General features: G+C 41.5%; 1 protein-coding gene across 1 annotated transcript in view; it reads right to left on the reverse strand.

Annotated features, from left to right (window-relative positions):
- Positions 1-20956, reverse strand: part of LOC137876338 (ryanodine receptor 1-like) — a 49878-nt gene that overhangs the window by 21214 nt on the left and 7708 nt on the right. Inside the window, exons 13-74 of the mRNA XM_068715817.1 lie at positions 20706-20892; positions 20447-20582; positions 20215-20310; positions 19653-19771; positions 19364-19497; positions 18994-19235; positions 18530-18722; positions 18203-18419; positions 18026-18130; positions 17828-17931; positions 17661-17744; positions 17374-17533; positions 17096-17243; positions 16761-16960; positions 16496-16670; positions 16200-16408; positions 15739-16097; positions 15491-15620; positions 15072-15232; positions 14810-14972; positions 14636-14722; positions 14297-14523; positions 12334-12772; positions 12065-12263; positions 11877-11986; positions 11724-11828; positions 11437-11637; positions 10998-11109; positions 10742-10885; positions 10238-10511; positions 10016-10130; positions 9729-9861; positions 9539-9633; positions 9321-9456; positions 9026-9212; positions 8789-8900; positions 8552-8672; positions 8246-8415; positions 7908-8128; positions 7730-7820; positions 7508-7648; positions 7256-7419; positions 7084-7162; positions 6798-6887; positions 6567-6707; positions 6392-6469; positions 6246-6321; positions 6018-6141; positions 5437-5552; positions 5283-5350; positions 5048-5169; positions 4837-4886; positions 4578-4638; positions 4360-4486; positions 4140-4251; positions 3959-4040; positions 3741-3871; positions 3328-3648; positions 2991-3231; positions 2731-2818; positions 2543-2635; positions 2023-2037 (exon numbers count right to left, since the gene is read on the reverse strand). Coding sequence (XP_068571918.1) covers positions 2023-2037; positions 2543-2635; positions 2731-2818; positions 2991-3231; positions 3328-3648; positions 3741-3871; positions 3959-4040; positions 4140-4251; positions 4360-4486; positions 4578-4638; positions 4837-4886; positions 5048-5169; positions 5283-5350; positions 5437-5552; positions 6018-6141; positions 6246-6321; positions 6392-6469; positions 6567-6707; positions 6798-6887; positions 7084-7162; positions 7256-7419; positions 7508-7648; positions 7730-7820; positions 7908-8128; positions 8246-8415; positions 8552-8672; positions 8789-8900; positions 9026-9212; positions 9321-9456; positions 9539-9633; positions 9729-9861; positions 10016-10130; positions 10238-10511; positions 10742-10885; positions 10998-11109; positions 11437-11637; positions 11724-11828; positions 11877-11986; positions 12065-12263; positions 12334-12772; positions 14297-14523; positions 14636-14722; positions 14810-14972; positions 15072-15232; positions 15491-15620; positions 15739-16097; positions 16200-16408; positions 16496-16670; positions 16761-16960; positions 17096-17243; positions 17374-17533; positions 17661-17744; positions 17828-17931; positions 18026-18130; positions 18203-18419; positions 18530-18722; positions 18994-19235; positions 19364-19497; positions 19653-19771; positions 20215-20310; positions 20447-20582; positions 20706-20892 — 9121 coding nt within the window. The remainder of the gene's footprint in view (positions 1-2022; positions 2038-2542; positions 2636-2730; positions 2819-2990; positions 3232-3327; positions 3649-3740; positions 3872-3958; positions 4041-4139; positions 4252-4359; positions 4487-4577; positions 4639-4836; positions 4887-5047; positions 5170-5282; positions 5351-5436; positions 5553-6017; positions 6142-6245; positions 6322-6391; positions 6470-6566; positions 6708-6797; positions 6888-7083; positions 7163-7255; positions 7420-7507; positions 7649-7729; positions 7821-7907; positions 8129-8245; positions 8416-8551; positions 8673-8788; positions 8901-9025; positions 9213-9320; positions 9457-9538; positions 9634-9728; positions 9862-10015; positions 10131-10237; positions 10512-10741; positions 10886-10997; positions 11110-11436; positions 11638-11723; positions 11829-11876; positions 11987-12064; positions 12264-12333; positions 12773-14296; positions 14524-14635; positions 14723-14809; positions 14973-15071; positions 15233-15490; positions 15621-15738; positions 16098-16199; positions 16409-16495; positions 16671-16760; positions 16961-17095; positions 17244-17373; positions 17534-17660; positions 17745-17827; positions 17932-18025; positions 18131-18202; positions 18420-18529; positions 18723-18993; positions 19236-19363; positions 19498-19652; positions 19772-20214; positions 20311-20446; positions 20583-20705; positions 20893-20956) is intronic.

A 20956-nucleotide genomic window follows, 5' to 3' on the forward strand; every position in this document is an offset into this window, starting at 1 on the left:
GCAGCCCTTGGTGAAAGATTAAAATATTAGATGAAGTTACAGAACGAAACTCTTGAAATTAGTTAGACCTATTAGTAGCAGGATGTTAATCACACACCTACTGCTGTTCTGTTTCTGTGAGAGTTCAGTCCTTCTGTTATCTGCTCTTTCTGGAGTCCTCCAAGATGTGCAAATGTATGTGAGAGCATACAATATATAAATGCATTTTGTAATATGAATGTTTAGTCTATTAAATGCATGCTCTATGAATAGGTCACAGGGTATTTCTATTTAAGCCATAGCTGTTTAGACAACAGATATCACACAGTAACAGCCACCACACAATAAAGTGGAGAGCGCAATGTTACTGGACAGATTTAAAGGGGTCCAATGAGTAAATCTAACTTGGGGAATGGCGACTGTATTGATGAATGATATTGATATTACTCATTACCACTCAGATATTATACATAGTGCTGCTAGAAAATACCAAAAGTACCTAATATGGTCCACTGAACTATACAAAACTCACAACTTGGTCATTATTGTGTTGTTTACAGTGGCTCAAGTGTATAAACCCTTAGCTTGCATTGTGAAAATAATGGCTTGATCGCACAGGTAGGTCTGTTCATGAATTAAAATAAAAATTCAGACATATACATTAAGTCTGAAATGGAAAGTGAATAGAACAGGACATTCACAGACTTTCTATCAGCAGCCTTTTCATTATAGATGTTTGTTGGGATGTCATTGCCAGACATAGAATTAAGTGTATCCCAGAGGCCGTACGCCCCCCCTATCCAAGTTAAATATCAGTTCCAGAGTTGTACTCACTCAGTTCATCAGCCACTGCTTCTGCTTCAATTCAGGGACAGATGCAAGTGTGTTATGGAAGACTAGTTTAGAGGAAACAGGGTGCAAAGCCTTTTGGGGAATAATATAGATAATAAGAGTGAATTAATGTATGGTTAGGTCCATGGTCATTTTGAGCACATTCTAAAGAGGGAACCCAACAAATGTTTCAAGAAATCTGCTTCAGTGACGTTAAGCATCAAGTCATGTGTTAGTGTGGATACTAGGAGATGTAAAGGAAAGTAAACCATGATGTGCCATGGCATTTCCAGGGAGGAGAGAAGAAAGAGCACAGAGAAGACTAACATCATCCCCTAGTGGCAAAAAGCTGCATTACAGAAGCTACAGGTCAACCATCCGTCAAGGAAAAGAAACAAAAGACATACTAGAAGACTCCACCTCAACTATGATCAAAAAAGAGCAAACTCAGTGACAGGATGATGGCACTGTTCTCTCACTGCCACCTTGGGCTTGGTGTAAAGCCCAGTGCCATGAGCCCAACTCTACAGCTGAGTACTTTCATCAAGCGCCTCCAGACTCCCCCACCCACACACTGGCAGGACTGGGGATGGCCCGCAGATGGGGTGTGCCCTTTTGTCCGGTGATCCTTTATGAGAATGTGTGTTTCTTCCTAGTGCATATTGATTACAGTATATCCTTATAATGTTGTACTAGTTAAAGCTTTTGTAGACATACATTAGTAGTTTTGTGTAAGACATTGAGTGTCGGTACACAAGTACAGAGGCTCATACACTGAGGCATAGCAATACTAATGACAGTGTAAGTGGATCCAAACTCCATCTGTTGCTCCTTTGAAGAGACTTCTGGCTAGGATTGTCATGTTCTATTAATATATATATAACTATATATTTATAGCAACGACAAATTCTCAACTGAGTTCTGTTTCACTCTTAATAGACTGCAAAGTATTCATGACTAAGCAGATGCAGCTGCATGTACAGAGGAAAGCATTTGTCCCTGGCACTAAAATAGTTGTCTCTATGACATGACTCTCTGAATGGAATGTGCAGGTCTATGAGCACGAGTAAGTGAGTGTACTTGAGTGTTTCTGGATGTGTTAGAGTGTATGTGGATCAGATGTGCCAGTGTGCTGGAGAGGTTGATGAAAAGCTCCCCCAAAGTGAGGTGCCATGCGGTCAGCACAGCGGTCGTGCAGGAACAAAGTCTAACCTCTGAGTCCCCGCCCTGGAAACCCAGCCGCAACCCAAAAGAAGAGGACAAGGGACAGCCAAAGAGAGAATATTGTTAACACAACTGCTATCGTTCTCAAAAATTGCGAATTAATATCAAACCTCCAAAAGTAATAGAAGACGTTGCTATATTTAACGTAGCCCAATAAACAAGGACATTAAAAATAGAACATATACAAAATCAGAAACTACCATAAACCTAGGCACTGAAATCCTGTACCTGGTAAAGATGGTGCACAAGTGCCTTTCTGTTTTAAATTGCTTTGTTGGATTTAAGTCTCTGATACAATGGTTTGAATTTCCTGTAGCCAAACTAAGGGTAGTAATAGTTTAATAAATGACCATTTATACCTGGCTGAAAATAGTTGGTAAAGTAACAAAATCTTGAAAAACGAGGGCACAAAGAAAGAAACATACAGTTGTTACACAATATGCCTGATTTGACATCTGACACTAAACCAGCCTCACTGCATTGCTGGTTCTGCCTTTAATTAACTCACCTTGCTCATTTTGCTTTTGCTGTCAGCGGTGAGGAATGACATGTTATTGATCTCATTCATCACAACAAAGTTCTGTTCCTCTCGTTTGAAGTTCTACAATAGAGAGGGAAATTGGAAAACATACAGTACAGTTCAGGACGTGAGCTGCAACAAATGGTGGCATTCAACGTTCAAATGAACATACTCACATGAGATTTGGACCAGAAAATGAAGACCTCTCCAACCATTCGGAAGAGCTCTTCTGCATCCGGGTCTGGGCATGTCAGCCATCTTGCCCTGTAGCAGAATACATGACTTTGAGACTCCCCAAAGTCTCAACAAGCTTGGCTAATGAACAATATGTGAAAATGTAAATGCATCAATTCTGTCAGTACTAGATAAGACTCACAGTTAGAAAAGTATAACGTTAAGAAAGTATAACACGTTGGTGTTTGTAATTTTATTGTACCTGTTGTTGTCCACGTAGCGAATAAGTAGAGGGTAGAGGGCATACAAGTCTCTGCAGAGGACAGCAAACTCATCACGTATAGTGCCGTCTTCCTCATCCCCCTCTGATTTACCCTCCATCCGCAAATGGTCTTCTTCAGCCACCACCTTTGAGGTGCGTTTCTTCAGCTTCTCCATTGTAGGGATGAAGTGGGACTTGAGCATTTCTGGCTTTGCCCTGCTGACAATGGGCTGTGAAAACACTAAGAGAGAAAACAAAAGGTGCCATCTTATTTGTACAAAAAACATACTCAGGTGTACAATGTGACACATTAATACGAGTTTAAAATGGTGCTCACCAGCCAACCTCTTCATCCAAGAGGCTTCATCGATACCCAAGTTGTTGACGACGATTTTCATGATGCTTCCCAGCAGCTGATTAAGGTGTTCGGATGTGACATCAGTGCAGATCTGCCCCTCCATCTCAGGGAAGTTCTCAAGTCCTCTCTCCCACCAGCGAGGTAGGTAGTTGCACAGCATGGGCAGGGTGATTTCAATCACATGAGGCATCTCAGTGTAACGAGCCCCTGACTCTGCCAAGTCCCCAATCTCCTTTAGCAGAGCATCCAGCTCTGGAATGTCTGGACATAATTCCTGGACCTCACTGGGAAGGCCCAAGACTTTCACAAGAGAGGTAGTTAAAGAAATAAAATTCAGAAACAAGACTTTGTCAGACAGAACAACAAATCTGAGGAAAGGGTAATGCACTCACTGGCTCTTTCTCTGGGCGTCTTTGTGGTGTAGACAGAGAAAGCATTGAATTCATTTTGATGGGGCTCTAAGTAGGCCACTGGCATAGCTGCTGCAAGGTGAGCCAAACATTCTCCGAGAGCTGGTCTCTGCCTGTAAATGGACAATTTCAAAAAGATGCTCCCAAGTACAACTTCTAATTGACTTTAAACATTTTAATGTATACAGATATGAAGTTACCTCTCAACATGTGGATTCTTGACAGTCCCAAGGGAGTAGATGCTACACATGATGCGATAGCATGACATCTGTAGATCATCCACTGTATGTAAGCAAGAGAGACAGACATGGCAGTGTCAGGATACATACCACCATATACACCATGTAAAATCAGAAACAGTACTAATGTAAAAGCACTCACGCATGACATCATCTCCAAACTGGTGCTGAGCAATGTGATCAAACAGGGAGGTAAGCACTGGGAGCAGGGCAATGGTTGTGTAGTTAATGTTCTGGGAGACGCCTTTCACTTGCTTTAAAGGAGAGAAGCAGCATATGATCATGGGCTCAGGATATTTAGGGTCCAATATTTAACAGATCATTTGGAACAGTCCAAGACAAATATTGTGTACTTCTATTACCTGATTGCCTTTGGATACTTTGCCCAGTTTGAGGTTCTCTACCATCTTCTCTATATCATCCGCAGCACTCTCAAAGAATGACCGCAGCCCTGCTTTCACAATCTCAGGCCCTGACTTCATTACTGTCCTAATGAAGCAAAGAAGGAAGATTAAAATGAAAAACAAAAACATATTCATGTTAATAGCCAATGCATTTAAGAAAATAAAAAATACCAAACCTTGCATCCAATGACCGTGCCAGGATGTGAAGACAGTTAACAATTGCTGAAGCGTCCGTTCCTGCACATACAAACACAGTTCTGCTGATATGAGGTCTTTTATACAATTCAGATCACCACATACTGTGAATGCATATAAAATAACTGCACTCGCCCTCACAAAAATACATGACAGCCAATAAAATACAGTGACATATGAGAAACACAGAGAAGAGTGAGACGATTCAGAAAAATTGACGTTGAGAAACTGACATCTTACCAAAGAGGGAAACTCTGTGCCTCACCAGAGCAGACATTTTACAGAAGATACTATGACGAGAAGGAAAAGAAAGGGAAGGAAAGGAAAGGAAAATGCAAGAAAAAGGAGACATTTATAAAAGGGGGAAGTAATATGTGAAAAGAATACATTACACAACATATGTGGGTTATATTCATATAAAAGAGAGATATTTATATAAAAGAGAGATCACCTTGCAATCATCTCCTTCTCTTTATTGGAAGAATGCCCACCACTACCCAGAACTTTCGCAGGTGTCGACAAGAAGTAGAGGCAGTGGTTTTTGAAATATTGGTTGATGAGAGGCATCAAGATCTAAGAGAGAGAGAGAGAGAGTTTTCACACTTACTCTGTACACACAGTACAGAGATGAGGACAAGGTGAGTCTTAAAAATTGTGATCACTTTAGCTTTACACAATAGTCTCACCTTGGCAAAGAATTTGATTTCCTGCTCATGAGGAGACTTTTCCACTCGTCCACTGCTTACCACAGCCTCTGTAAAAACATGTATTACAATTTCACTGAAAACAATTCTATCAGATGTTACGAGATATATGTTTTTGATCCTTGCGCCACAGTACCAAGATGAGCGATGAACTCCTGGGCAATTTCCATCCATTTCAGCAGCTTCTGCAGGAAACCATAAGCAAATCTCTTCTCGATGGATGAGATGTCAGACTCCATATCTTTCAGACCCCTAAAGTGAAGCAGAACTTAATGCTTTGTACTTGAATTAGATAAAACGTTTCTCCCAAGTTCAATACTGGTTCCCGTATAGTCAAATAATGTATTATTTAATAATTTCAAAGAGAAACATGAAGTATTCCTTAAAACTACATTTTTTTTAAAGTATAGTATATAAAGCACATTATAAACAATACATTTTTTTAATTTTCAAACACTGATATGACTTGAAACTGCTAGAGAATGGCACAGCTACATGCATCCAGTCATTCTGTTTCAACACCTTATTTTGATTGCTTTCAACTTGATCAATATAGATATAACTTCCTGTGCTCTAATCTCTGTTTGTGTCGTTTGAATGGGAAGTTGACCGGAGGATACTCTCTGCTAGGGCCACACAATTAACATTTAAAACAGAAAACATGTTCATTATTTTTTCAACAGCAGATGAAATGGAAACGCTCTTCTGCAATGTTACCTTGTGACAGCATATCCATTAAGCTGCAAAAACTTAAGCAGTTCATAAGCCTTCTCTCTATCTCGTGCCTTTTCTTTTGCTGTCAGAGTATCATAGGGCACCAGCAGAGGATGTGTTCCACCTCCTACACAAACAGAAGCACAATCAAAACTCTTAGAAATGGCAAAAGCCAAATCTGTCATTCTCCAAATATCTAGGTTCCCTCCTCCAAACCAATATATATTTTACCTTTGGACTGCAGCTCCAACTTTTTCTTTCGCCCCCAGGTATTGTGGTAATTTTCTGCCAGTTGCTCTGCCATAGACTGTGAAAAGATATAAACTATGAATATTGATTAGATATTAGATTAAGACACAGAAGGTTCAAACACTTACCTGCAGGTCTCTTGAAAGAGCCATGTGTGAGATATCAATGGGCTGTGGACTGTAGCCATGGCTTGGGTCATAGGTTGCCTAGAATGGAAAGAGTTATTGTTATGTATTGTACAATAAACAACACTGCCGTGATGACATTATTAAGCATTAGAACATCCACACAGCTGCTTTATACCTGTGCAGTTTGTGAGATTTTTCGTGATACTGCCTTCTTCTTCTCTGACTCCTCTTCCTCTCTAGCTTTATCTAGAGTCCATTCCCATGCAAGCATGGCTTTGACTGACTCTTTGATTGGCCAACGGTAGATCTCTTTGTCCTGTCAGAAAATTGTCAGTGTGATCAAATGCAGGCACAGATGAAGTAAAAGTACGGGAAGATGTAATGCACAGCGTGACCGTGGACCTACCTTCTCTGAGAAGGTTTTGTATGGTCTGAGCATGGGATGAGTTTTTGCATTTTCATCCAGCATTTCACCATATGACCAGTTATTCTGGATCTGGAACATACATACAAAAACAATATCTGTTACACCTGTCATTTGTTCCAACAAATATAATAGCTTCTTTCCAAATTCAAGCACATAATGTATAGTTCTTCCAATCAAACTAACGTAGCATGTTGCTCCTGAATTAGCTGATGAATAGTATTAATATTTTGTGAGTGATTACAGCAAGTGAAAACAAAAGTTATACCTTTTCAAAGGCCCATCTATCATGTGTATATTCAGCATATTTGTTGATAAAGGGATCCAGTCTCTCGGGGATGATAGTGCTGTGGTTGAAGGAATCAGTCCATTTAGCTTAAATTTTTTTTACAGAGAGATACTTTATGTCCTAAAAGCTATAATGACAAAAATCCTCTCACTTTGTGGTCTCTACTGGTTTAGGATCAAAGTTTCCCTCTGCATCTACTGATGCCTTTTTCTCTGTTTTTGAGGAGTAGCTGGCATCTACATAGTCGGGAGGAATGGCTCCAGCGATGGCGCAGATGCATGGCATTGAAATTTTGAAAATCTCTGCATCAAATTTCTGGAAACACAATAACAAGATATTACAATATACCCATACACCATCTAATACACTGAAAATGAAAAATCAAGGATTGAAGGAGCTCCACCTTGTGCGCTAGCGATTCAAAGATCCCCCAAAACAGTTTGCGGGTCAGATGCAGCTCCTCTTCTGATGAGACTCCAAAGTTGGCCCAACCATTAGGGAGGCAATAATATTTCCAACAACGCTCGTAGTGATTGGTCAAAAGCTGCAGGATGCAAACACATTAAAAAAAAATCATTATCAGCATGTTTTGAATAGTTTTATAATGTTAAAAAGATGCTCATACCTTCAGGGGCATTTTGGCGTACTCATTGAGAATGGGCACGTCAAACACCAGCCGTCTTAGCAGGTGCTGAAGCATGGATGGACGTAGATGTCTGAAAGAAAAATAAATAAAGACAACATCAACTATGAACCTGGCTCTTTTAAACTGCAAGATGTGTTTGCCATGAGGATAAACTCACTTGCACAAAGCCATGAGGCACTCTTCAATGATGTCTCTTTGGGCCTTTGTGAAGGCTCGTCCACGAGACAGCCGGTAGATTGTGTGCAACATAGAGTCGATCATTATGGCTCGGTGGTCACTGCCAGCAAAGAGTGGGGCACACTTGGTAATGAGTGGCAGCACAGCAGAACACAGGTAGCGGTTCAAAGCGAGGGCCATCTCTGTAGTGCTGAAAGCAGCCTGTTGGACAGAAACTCTGGCAGTGAATTGAGTTCAACAGTATGGTTATAATCCCACTCGTCACTTCTCCCCAAGGACCATATATGATGGTATGTTTGTAAATTGTTTGAGGCTCACCGTGTCCAGAGAGGCAGCAGCCCTCATGTCAGGGAGAAAGCCCACCTCCAGCACATGGAGCAAGAAATCCTGGTTGTCAATACCGTACACTCTGTCCAGGAACAGAACCATGGGAGCCTTGTGATCTGGCACAAAACTAGCTGACATCTTTGGTTCTATGATGCTGTTGTCTAAGCATGACATAAAGAAAACATTTTGGAAAAATCATTAACAATAGTGTTCTGATGGCAGAGGACACTTTCAACAATCATCACTGATTGTAGATACCTAGCTTCATATATTCAGTATGTTTTCCAAAGTGTTTACCTTTTCCAAACGAAGGAATCTGAACAGGAAGGCTGATGACTCCCACAAGATCCTCAATGGGGACCAGGGACCTCAGGATGGCTCTGATTCTCAGAGCCTCACCTTTACCAGCCTGGATCAACTGTAGAGACAAAAACTTGCTTTTTATCTACAAAGACTAGATTTCCTATTTCTGTATCTGTTTTTCTTTCTCAACCTATTTGAAAAGTCCAGTGTGGTTGCTACTAAACAGCTTACGTGCATCTCTGGAGCACAGCGTCCCAGCAAGTCAATAAGGGCAGAGTAGAAGGACATAATGGCATTTCCCAGGTGCACCTTGTTTTCCTCATGCTGCTCCTCTCCTCCAAACCTACCAAAAAAAATAAAGTGGCTCTAAATATTTTGATTACAGCAACACTGGAGGAGATAATACACACTTTGGCTCCTTATTAAATACCATCAGAAGGCCTTCAAACCAAAGCTACGAGCTCTTACATGGGAAAGCGTCTGTCTTTCTTAACACTAGGACCATCCCTTGCAGGATCCTCTGATATTTTGATGGCCTCCTCTATTGCAGCCAATAGACCATTACCACCCTCTCCTCTCAGGGCTGGACCAAAGCACTCAGGCCTGCGAATGAGGAGACGCACCACCACATTGGCATTCTCTTCTACGCTCTCTCCTATGGAAAGGGGTAAAGCAAGGTATTTAGTGTTAATAAGGGAGAAAACAGAAACAATATGAGCATTAGAATTAAAATAGTATATTGTATAGCAAATAAAATACTGACCATTGACAAACACAGCAAAACGAAGAAAGTCAAGGTATTTTTCTCCGCCACAAGGATTCCAGCCAATGTCAGGATAGCCTTTAGACAGTAGCATTGGACAGCTCTGAAGTCCACATCCAGCTAAATACTTCACCACCTGGAAAGATAACGGTGTCCTCCAGTAATGAAGAATTCTGCACAACGCCTGTTTTGTACATCGCACATTGATTATATTTTACCATTTCTAGATCCTGCTCTTGGAGAGCCAATGCCAGCTCGTTGTTGTCGATACAAGAGGCTGCAGCCACGTCCAAGGGAGTGGAGCCCCGCATTCCTAAAAAAACAGCACATAATGTCCAGCTTAATCACAGTTCAAACATCTAGAATAAATCATCGAGAATACTGCTGGAACTGAATAAAAATAATCACCAAGGCCGATGCCACTGTTTTGGAGCAGGTAGCTGAGGTGGTCAAACATGGAGCGCTGATTTTGGCGACTGATGCGACAGAAATAGCAGAGAAAACGGCAGCAGTTTGTCACCACTCGAGGGAATCTGATCTCCTGTTGGAAGGAAACATGTTACTAATGTAAAGTTAAGTAACACAACATTGGTGTTATTGTCTGCTTCTGTGTATTGCCTGATGTTAATATAAAGCAAGGTCTATTTGTATATTGAGCATGTTTGCATTGCAGTTAAGTGGAACAAAAAACATACCTTTGAGTCCCCGCCGCCAAGCACATTGACCATGACCTCCATGACAGTTTCATGCATGCCCAAGGCTCGCATCAAGTTGGGGTGCTGATAGAAAACTTTGTTACTCATGATGTCCCTAAGAAAAACAAAAATGAAGTTGATGTATAGTTCCTGTCACCTGCAGTTATCCAAAAATTCACAATAAGGCAAGATATTCAGAATAAATTAAAATTGTATATTAACCCGATGCTTTGAATCATAAGCCTCTCCTCTTCCGGACCCATCTGGACAATAAGCAGTGAGCGGATCTGGCCCAAGCACTCCAGCAAGTCCATGGTGTCGATAATTGACACTGCGTTGATGGTGTAGGCCTTAGGAAGGGCACGCATGAGCTCACCAAGCCCATCATACTGTCTGTGAAGGAGGCTGAACATCATACGCACCAGCTCAGGGTTCTGGATGAACGACTCCTGAGCCCAGTGGATCATAGTGTGGGAAATCAGCTCCTGCAATGTGCCTGATAGACAGAGTACAAAGAGTTAAGAAAAACTACAAAAGATACTATGTACTGTACTAAAGTTACTGTAGACTGTGTACTGTGGGGTAAAAAAACTCAATTAGCTACTCCAAAATGACTGAAAAGAAAGCTTCCGAATGTATTTCTACTTCTCCAGACAAATGTCGATACAAAAAAAAGATACAGTCTTATTGCAGTTGCGTGTGACATGGAAAAGATGAAAGGCTTACTTGGCTTTTTATCTTCCTGTGGTTCAGGCTCCACCTCTACCTTCTTCTCACGGATTTTTTTCACCTTTGCCAACAAACGGACGAGTCGTCCACGGAGAGAATTATCCACTTCTTCCTCTTGTTCTTCCTCCTCAATATGAACACCTAAGAGAGAAGTTTCAAATTAGGTATTGTAATTTCTATTTAAACCTGCCAACTGGAGTGTTCATTTTAAATGCGGATGTCAGTAGATTTGATACTGTTGATGAAGACTGACCACAGTGAGCCAGCAGGGCGTTGTGAAAAGTCAGCAGAGCTTCGCGGACCTCATCAGGAACCGGGCACTCTTCATCCTCAGCACAGTTCTTGAAGTTCATGAGCATGTTGACCTACACAACAGCAAGAAAAGGAACAAGTCAAAATCTGTTGCAAAAATGGTTAATCTAAGGAAATGATATGTTCTTTGATGAGTTTCTTTGATAGGATATAGAAGACATGTTTCTCCCATATGAATGTTTAGGTAAGTTCACTTTTCATTGAGCACATTTTTAAACCAGCTGCACTGAAAAGTTCTCAATTTGATGTTATTGCATCTTCATTTGCCCAGTTTTTGACCAGAATTATTTTTTTTTAAATTCAGGATGAACTGTGTTTTCAGGATGGAGATTTTCTTTAACTTAACAATTCTTAATACAATAAAACAATCTTGGGTGTACCTGCTCCTGTGGTGGGGAGCGAAATTCACGGGTCTTGCGGGCAGTCTCAGCAGCACTCATGGTGAAGGCCAGCATAAGTTCATTGTAGCGCAGCCTCTGGTTGGACTGTATCTGGCTGACGAACTGGTCTGAAAAAGCAGTGATGGCCTCCACTCTGTGACGTAGCTCACAGTCACAGAAATACTGCAGTAGAGTACACATCTAAAGGACAAAAGTAAAGTGAATCATTGATACTATACTAACAGTAACACAAGTTTTTTTGTATATTCTTAAACAACCAGTCATACCTGCAATTTGACAGACTCTGGTAGCTTCATCTGGAAGAGTCCTTGCTCTAGATGTTCTTCTTTATCCTCCTCTTTAATCTCTTTTTCTGTTTCCTCGGCTCCTTTCTCGCCATTTACTTGCTCAGTCTCAACCACTTTTCCTTCATGTGGCACAATCGATTCTGTCTCTAATTCTTCCTCTTCCTCCATTTCTTCCTCATCCTCTTCACCCAAGCCATCATCCTCATATTCCTCTTCTGCCCCAGTGCCTTCTTGCTGCTCTTCTTTTGGAGGTGTTTTTTGTTCCTTCTCTTCCTTCAACATGGCATTCTCCTCAGCAGGATCCTCTGCTTTCTTGCCACTGAAGACTGTGGGCTCAAGCATCTTCAGGATGTGTGTGACATCTTCATCATCAAACACACCCATGATGAGGAGGGTACTGATGAGCTTCAGGATTGGAACAAAATGAAACTCAACACTACCTCCCACAGGATCTCTCATGGCTTGACCTCCATCTTGCACAGCCTCGGTCAGCATGTTCAGGGCCTTGGTCTTCAGCACCTGGAAATGCAAACGTATGATTATTACTGACTCAAGAGGTCCTTAAAATACCAAACCTGTTCAACCTCACCTGTAAGGGGATGACTGGACTCAGTGTGTAGATGTCCTGATCGGTTCCAACAAACCCAATGGAGGAGAAATGGAGTTTGGGACGCAGACATGTAGTAAGGCCAACCCCAGGTAAAGCATGAGATTTGTCAGAGTACAGAGTGATACTGCGTGTTTCGTCTGTCATTGGAACTATGAATTCCTTGTTGGTTCCCAGCCGGTTCCTCTTGGCAGACTCCAGGTGCATGCTGATGAGCAGGTCATAGAAGCCGCTCCTCATTGGTCCAGGTAGATAGGTGTTCTCTATGGCGTAGAAGAGCTGGGACTCATCCACATGGCTGCACAGAGCGTGAGCCACACGGTTGTTGCCCAAAGCACACACTAAGCCATACAGCTTCAGAGTATGATAGTGGAACTTCAGCAAGTCCATATGTTCTGACAGCTCCAGGATGTCAATACACCTAGAGCAGGGGTATTCAATTAAAATTCCAAAAGGTCCAGATTGAGAAAATCTCCTCGTGCAAAGGTCCGGAACATTATAATAATATCTAACTTGCGCCATTTAGTAGCCTAGTAGTAGTAACAACGTCTCTGTGTAGTCAACAACTGTCAAATTTAAATAAAGACATCACACACATCAATTATATTTTAACAATTATTATTCTGTTTTCAAATTGAACTGGATGGATTATAAATAATACATAGAAATACATAAATAAATGTTCTTCTCTCATTTCAAGTAAAATAAAGGCTCCATCTAAAAATAAAATACACAAAAAATAACTTTTGAAAAACTTACATCTTATTAAAAAAAAGTGCTTGATTTTAGAAAAATGAATGAAAATTAAAGAGTGTGGCTGGAGTTAACTTTTTTCTTCTCTTTTTGTTAACATCATAATGATCTGTCAACTTTATAATAAACAATCTCTTAACAATTGAACAGCTTTAACACCTCCTTCTCTCTTTCTTTCTTTCCCTCTTACATCCCACTCCATCTCTTTTTCTTGTTTAGTGAGAGAAGTGAGTTGTAGCTTGTCCTGCCAGGATTTTAAATCTGGGCTGGAATGGTGTCAGGGCTAGTCTCATGCACATATGAAGGTGCTCATTGGATATCCTGGAACGATATTTGTTTTTAATAGTGTTCATAGTGGAAAAAGCTGCCTCGGTCGAAAGATTTGTGTTTGGTCTCATAGTGGCGTTTCACATTGGCGCTTAATGGCCACGGTCTCTGAACATATGAGGTTTTGTAGCACCAGCAGGAAGAATGAACAAATACAAGTCCGTCCATTCTTTATTAAAAGCTCGGTTTTCGAGGTCCACTTTTCTCTTTTTAGAGCACGCCATGTTAACTTGCTTCTCCGACTTACTTCTCCCACTGCTCTCTCTCACTGCTCTCCGTCTCTCTCACTGTTCTCCGTCTCTCTCACTGTTCTCCCTCTCTCCGTCTCTCCGTCTCTCTCACTGTTCTCCGTCTCTCTCACTGTTCTCCCTCTCTCCGTCTCTCCGTCTCTCTCACTGTTCTCCGTCTCTCTCACTGCTCTCCGTCTCTCCGTCTCTCTCACTGTTCTCCGTCTCTCTCACTGCTCTCCGCCTCTCTCAATGGTGTCCGTCTCTCGCCTGTCTGCGTAATTTCATTCGACTCACGATGCATTTTGGAATAAACATTCGATTGGCTGAGTAGCATCACGTGAGATTAAATTAATGCATGCAATTGGTCAGTGTGTTTCCTGAACTGCTGAATGAGTGCCGTAAAGGCCAAAAAAGATGCGCAGGTTAAAACATTAGCGCCCGCCAAAATGTATGATTCTCAATTATATGTCCGGGTCCGGATAGGACAGCGTCTGGGTCCGGATCCGGACCGCCAATTACCGACCCCTGACCTAGAGGATACTAAACGGGTTAATTTTCACCAAAAAAAAGAAAGCAATACATTTCTGTAACTCTTAACAATGCAATTGATAAGTGCAGGCAGATGCAATTCTGACCTGTTCTCTTCTGGGATGTGGAGGGCCATCATGCTGAGTGGCTCCTGACACTGCACCACCCAGCCCAGTCTCTCACTAATACGACCTGTCTCTGGAGCCAGGAAGTGGTTGGGCATGCGGCTCCAGATGACTGGGGTTAACATCTGGACATCCAGTCTAGGAGGGCATTGGGGAACAGGGTTCTTGCGTTCACTCCGGAACATGGCGGCTGAGATCGGCATAATGTTCTAGAAAGACAGGTAAAGTAAGGCAAATTTTATGATAAGGAGAATGGTTATATAACAAACTTGGGAATTTGTAAATGTAGTCTCCATGAGTGGAGTACTTTTAGTGACTGACCTTCAGCTTGCCTAGTTCAAACTGAATCATATTCAGACTGGAAGGAAGGACAAAGACAGCTGGGAACAGTTTTGTGTTGGGCTCCACCTGCAAGAGGGGAACATAACATGGTTGCATTAAATGACCAAGACTTTATAAGGACCTGTATGAATACCAGATTAAAGCTCATCTGACCTGGTAAAACGTGTTGATCTCTTTTCCATTAGCAGTGAAAGTCATGAGTCCTGTTTCCAAATCAATGAGACAACCAATCACAAAATCCTCTTGACTGACTCGGGTCTGCTGGGAGCTGCTGAACTCTCCTCCCCATACCATGTAGCAGTTACTGCGTTTTATACTGAGGAAGACAGAAAAACAATCCGCATACATGCATTTATGTCATTTTAAAAGAAAGTTCATATTTTTGTAGTTTTCTGTATAGAGAAGAGTAACATACCTGTCGTGTATGTTTCCTTTATCATCGCCTACAGTGACTGTTACATTTCTCACTTTGCTGATGTCAAAATGTGGGTCATACTGGTGATAGTCAGGTGTGATCCAGCCCACCCACACGCCACTGGGCTCCTGCCCCGCAAACACTCTCACAGAATAATAGTACTGGTGAAGGAAGATGGTAAATGGGAAATAAACATTTGTACAGTTTCAGGTGGATATGATTCAACAAAAAAGTTAAAGTCATCACAGTATTGAGAAACAAGTTCAATATGAAAAATACTGTAATAAAGGCAACATTTTTTATATTGTATGTTAATTATTGTATCTACAGTTAACAGTATACGTACAAATGAACAAAGTGTGCACAGAGTTTATATGGTTATGAATAGGAAAACCCTATAAATAAAAGATAAGTTATACTGTAGTGGTGTTGAGGATGATGTCAACGTCATCCCGGTCATCTGGCACCACATCTTCCATTAAGCGGGGCATGGTGGGAACAACAGGTGGTGGAGATATTAATGCAGCCTTCTTAGCCTTGAAAAGGAATCTGTAAATAACAGCAGCAATTACTCACTATATATGTGAATGTAAACACATTATCCCTGCCTTCTCGCCCATACAGCCCTTGTCAAGTCACTCTACTATATGCATGAATCTATACAAACCCTTTTTTCTTGCTTTTCTCAGTTGAGGCATCCTTCTCATTTTCTCCATTTTTAATGGCAGGGATCTCTTTAGGCACAGAGGGTTCTTTCTTCTCCTCTTCCTGCTCTTTGCGAGTAGCAGACTTCTTGAGTATTTCAAAGTCAGAGTCTGGGTCCACCTCTAACACCTCATCCTCAGGGATTGTCAGCGCACGGGTAAGAAGGGTGGTCCCTGCTGGGACTTTGAAGGTCTCATGAAACTCAACTGGCATGCTGAGTCTGAAGAATAGCAAGTCTGTGTTGGCGTTCTGTGATCCGAATGTCTTGTGGGTCACTTTGAGACAAGGGGCAGATTCCACTGTCCCATCAACACGGGACACCTAGAACATAAATAAAAGGGGGCCGGTGGTGATCTAGAAAATACTAACTTATTCATAATGGGAACAAAGAGATATCTCATCAAAACAAATAATGCACAGTACCTCCATGTGAGGATGATCAGTGGGCGCATTGATGAACTGGGGAAGGCTCTTGCTGAACCACATGGTAATGTCTCTTTTCATGTTGATAGCAAAGGGTTCAAATCCCTCCTGCAGGCCACAGATGGTAAAATAACGAAGACTGCTGACGTTCTGGCCTAAGTTGATCCTGCCGATCTGGGACAGGCCCAGGCTGCACACAGGTATGAAGCCTAGGGATGTTAGATACATACATGATCATCAGAATCAGAAACACATACCTGAGAACTTAATTTGCTATAAGCTGTTACTGTATTTACCCTCTCCAATCTCAATATCCTTAAAGGCCATCTCCGAGCCTGAGTCGCTGATCAACATTTCCCCGTTGAGTGTAAACATGATGTTCATCTCCGTGAGGTCAATCATACAACCCACCACATCACCAGATAGCCACTGTCGACCAAATGGCTCATTTCCCACATGCCAACGTTGGGCCTAAAAAGAAGAAAATAGCTTATTTTAGAAGTTAGTATTACAGAATCTTTGGAAAACTTTAGACACATGTAAACTAGGTCTTGCTCCCACCTTGAAGCCATTGAAGACATATGCCAACTCATCTGCGCCGAGTTCAGTGTCTGCGCGAACACTGGGCCTGGCCCAGCCCACTCTCATCTCCCCGACTGTCACAGCCTCAAACTCAAAGTACCACTTCCCCTGTGTGACAGCATAAGATTTCTCTGCTCTGAACACTCTGATCTTATCACCAGTTGCTGGTCCATGCCCGCCTACATAAACACAAACACAGTAATTAAAAGAAAAGCTTGTAGTTTTGATAAAACACCTGTAACTTTACTAAAGAATTTTGTAATGCATAAAATAATAAAATATGCCATCCTGTTTGTAGATAGATGCAAACTTACTGCTCTCCTGGTCGGGTGGTTCTATGTTGTAACCATATCCGATGAGAGTGCGAACAGCTGCACAAACTGTGTCCCTGTTGGTTTTTTTCGTCTTTTCATCAAGCAGGTTGTAAGGAACCAGACGGGGATTGCGCTTGTTCATTATATCCTACGCAAAAAAATATTAAACATAAAAGTGTAATGGAACAAAGTAATGAAAAAAAAGGTATGCAGCATGTACCCATCATATTGCCTTCACATACTTATCATCAACATTATCATAAAAAGAATGATGATACCTGCACAATACTGTATGTCCAGCCTTGGCGAACCCGGTCTCTTGCCCACACATTGTGTCCATTTTCTGCCAGTCTCTCCACTAGAGTGTTCTGATTAGGAGTGAGCTTGACATGGTTGAGGTCCAGAGGGGCTGGCTTATATCCGCTACTCTGCATGTAACTAACAAACAACAATTTGTGATCAAAATGGGCCACAAATATCTTTTACAAGGCCATTAACAGTGTACATGATAAAACAGATCAATTTAACAAAATGTATCAACATAAATGAATGTCTTCCAGCTCACGTTTTGGGGAGCTTGTTCTTTTTCAGATTCTCTTCGGCTTTCTCATCTCCCATTCCTACATGACATCCTAGTGCCAGCAGAGTCCTTTGAAAAGAATCACACAAGGCGTTAGAAATACAATGAGACGAAAGCACAGTGCAGTTAGCTGAGTGAGGGCACTGACTTACTTGAGTGTCTCTCCTGACATTGCTAAATTGTAGTTCTTCTCTGGTTCAGGCAGACTCTGGAAGTCTACCAGGCAGGGGTGCAGCTTCTTGTTGTCATCACGAAACTTAACAATGATTTAAAACAAAAACAAAAAAGTTTTAAGGGAATGTTTTGTGTACACAGCAACATTTTCTATTGGAAACACTGCAAACACTCACTGGTCCATAGGTCCACCCTTGTTCAATGCGAGTAACAGCCCATAACTCATGGCTATTTTCTGCAAGCTTCTCTCGAATGCGCTCCAAATGAGGAGGAAGTACAATCTGAAAGGATATTGAAATTCAGTGCAGAGGATAAAATGAGAATGGAAAAAAAGTATGGAATAGGACTTTTACCTGTATAGTGTCCACAGGGCCAGGAGTGAAGGCTGTATGTGAGAGGGACTGAGTTGGGCCCAACAGGTTGCGAACGGCATCAAAATCATGCTTATACTCCTTGATGGGCTCAATCCGCAGACGGTCCCTTGGCAGCACTGCTTCATAGCATGGAGCATATCCTGGAGGTGGGAGGAACTTAAAATCCCCATGACGCCCTCCGAGAAGAAATCGCAACCTTGAATTCAGAGTGGAAAATTGACATTAGTGCTAAAAATTACACAATGGTACTGCACTTATTAAAGAATCAATTAATAATTATCTATTTTATAACGCAGAATTCCCTACTTAACGCCTGCAGAGAAGCTGACAACAGGGAAGAACAAGCTGTCCAGGTTGAAGTTCTCAAACATGCCCTGAACAGGATGCCCATTGATACGGAAGGAAATACTGGGCACGCTCAGATCCAAACAACAGCTGACCACATCTTCTGCTGCCAGGATGTGCTGATTGGGTGTGGCAACATGACGCGGAACACGTCCTGTGGAAATACAGAGAGAATTCATTTGTATTTTGTCAATATGCATGAAATCATCAGGAGTTTATCTGAGTAACTTGTATGCATAATGTAGGAAAAAAATAGGCGACACTGGGACAAAATAAAGAGAAAGATACAATTTAAAGATACAATTTAAAGAGTTTTAAATAAAGGAAATACATGTTCTTGTAAATATATTGTTCACATCCGAGCCAGGATGGTTCCGGTGGTGCCGGTGCTCAACAAATACTGAGTCATACCATGTTTACTTTACCTGACCAGAGGTGAAGCCCGTCGAAACCGTAGGAGTAGAGGTCATCCCCAACCCCGTTGCCCCCCCAGCCTTCCCCTCCACCAGGGTAAGGACTGTAGCCCTCCGTCAGAGCCCAACCCACACGCAGGTGATATGGCTGAGCTGTAAGGAACGGCTCCACTTGGTCCACCATCACCTCAAAATACCACTTCTTGTACTGAGTGGATCCTTCACATGTTCCAAGGAAAATGTTGGGTCTCATGCTAAAGGAGATTTACAAAACAATACCTAAGTCAGTGCAGATGTTTTGATAATTGGGCTTCAACACAGAAGAAAGAGCATAAAGCTTTTTTAAGCCTGTACCAAAGTGCTTTGATACAAATGGACCCACCTGGTTACATAATTGATAATGTTGGTTTGAAGTAGGAGGTCACGACCTGGAAGCAGATTCTCTGTGATGAGATTCTGATTTGATCTCACCGCCACCCCATTACACACACACAGAGAGCAGAGCACATCCAAGACCTGGCAAAAAGGGATATAGATTGTTCCAGTGCTGCTTTGTAGCTCAATATTTCATATATTACAATAGTTAATTTATTAAAGAATATATGAACTGCAATCAATCAATTAGGTTTGCTCAGCAAACATCTAAGTAAAAAGTGTGACATGTTCCTGACCTTATGATTGCGCCCATGCTTATCCAGCAGAGAGATGATGGATTTGATGTGATTTTCCTGGATAATGTTCAGCACCTCTGGACTCTCAATCAGGACACAATACAACACCTCCAGGATTCCTGTTATAAAAATGTGACAACATATGCATAAAGTTTAACAAACACTGGCAGTACATGTTTATATGGTATGACAGAAAAGCACAATACTATATAATACACCCTTGTACACAATAACAGGAACAAATAAAAAATGTCATGCAATTGAATGCAACACACCAATTTATTCACATAGTTAGTGTTTGTTGCAGGAATATTCATAAATTGCATCATATTGACAGATATTCTTAGTATTTTGATCCCACTGTATGCTGTTAATAACAAATCAAATTTGATTTAATTTGACAGGGTGTTCACTTATACTAGTGAGCAGCACAGAAGCTTTCATCACTCACAGTTAAGTGATCAGTCTAATACATTTTGGCTTTTGGAAAGACCAAACAACAAAAAATACAATGTTCATTGTAGTCATAGCATCTAAATGAGCTTCTATGTGTCTTAGATACCTGAAGAAGCCTCCAAACGATCCAATTTGCTGACCAGCCAGTCAAGGTTGTCGCAGAACAGGGCACAGTTAGCACGATTACCTCTGATCAAAGAAGCTTCACAAAGGAAGGGAAGCAGAAACAATTGCTAATGCATCACATTCACAAATAAGAAAGGTGGCTAGTATAAAAAAAATACTGACTGATCTAGAATCAACATAATTGCGTAGAACAAATAACCAGATGGACATACCAAGCAATTCATACAGTAGATTTACTATCTCCTTCCATGACTCTGCGGCTTCCTCCCCAGCATACTCTGAGAAGTGAGCTGCTGTGTTGTAGACATTGAGGCGATCTACACAGTCCAGGACATGAGTAATCATTCCCTGATAAAAACAATAAAAACATATAGAGAACTCAAATACAAATATTGAATTGAAACTAAATTTAAACCCAATGCCACTGTATAACATTTTCACGAATAGTCATTCGTCAGTAGTTAGACCAACCTCTTCCTGGAAGAGGTTTTGTCTGTTCTTGAGGGAACGAAGCTTGAACTGTTTGTCCTCGTGCTCCAGCTCCTCCTCGGGGGGTCGGAAGTAAAAAATGAGGTCCTGCAGGGAGAGCACCACTGTGTCCATAGGCAGAGATGTGGAGTTGGCAGATTTGTTTTTCCCACCCAGAGCATCTAAACCTCTGGAGACATTAAAAAAGACATGAGAATACCACAAAAAACATGATGTAACTTAAAAACAAAAAA

The sequence above is a fragment of the Cebidichthys violaceus genome, unplaced genomic scaffold (genome assembly GCF_023349555.1).
Source record: "Cebidichthys violaceus isolate CVI_PGR_0920_01 unplaced genomic scaffold, fCebVio1.0.p SCAF_20, whole genome shotgun sequence".
Taxonomy (NCBI): Eukaryota; Metazoa; Chordata; class Actinopteri; order Perciformes; family Stichaeidae; genus Cebidichthys; species Cebidichthys violaceus.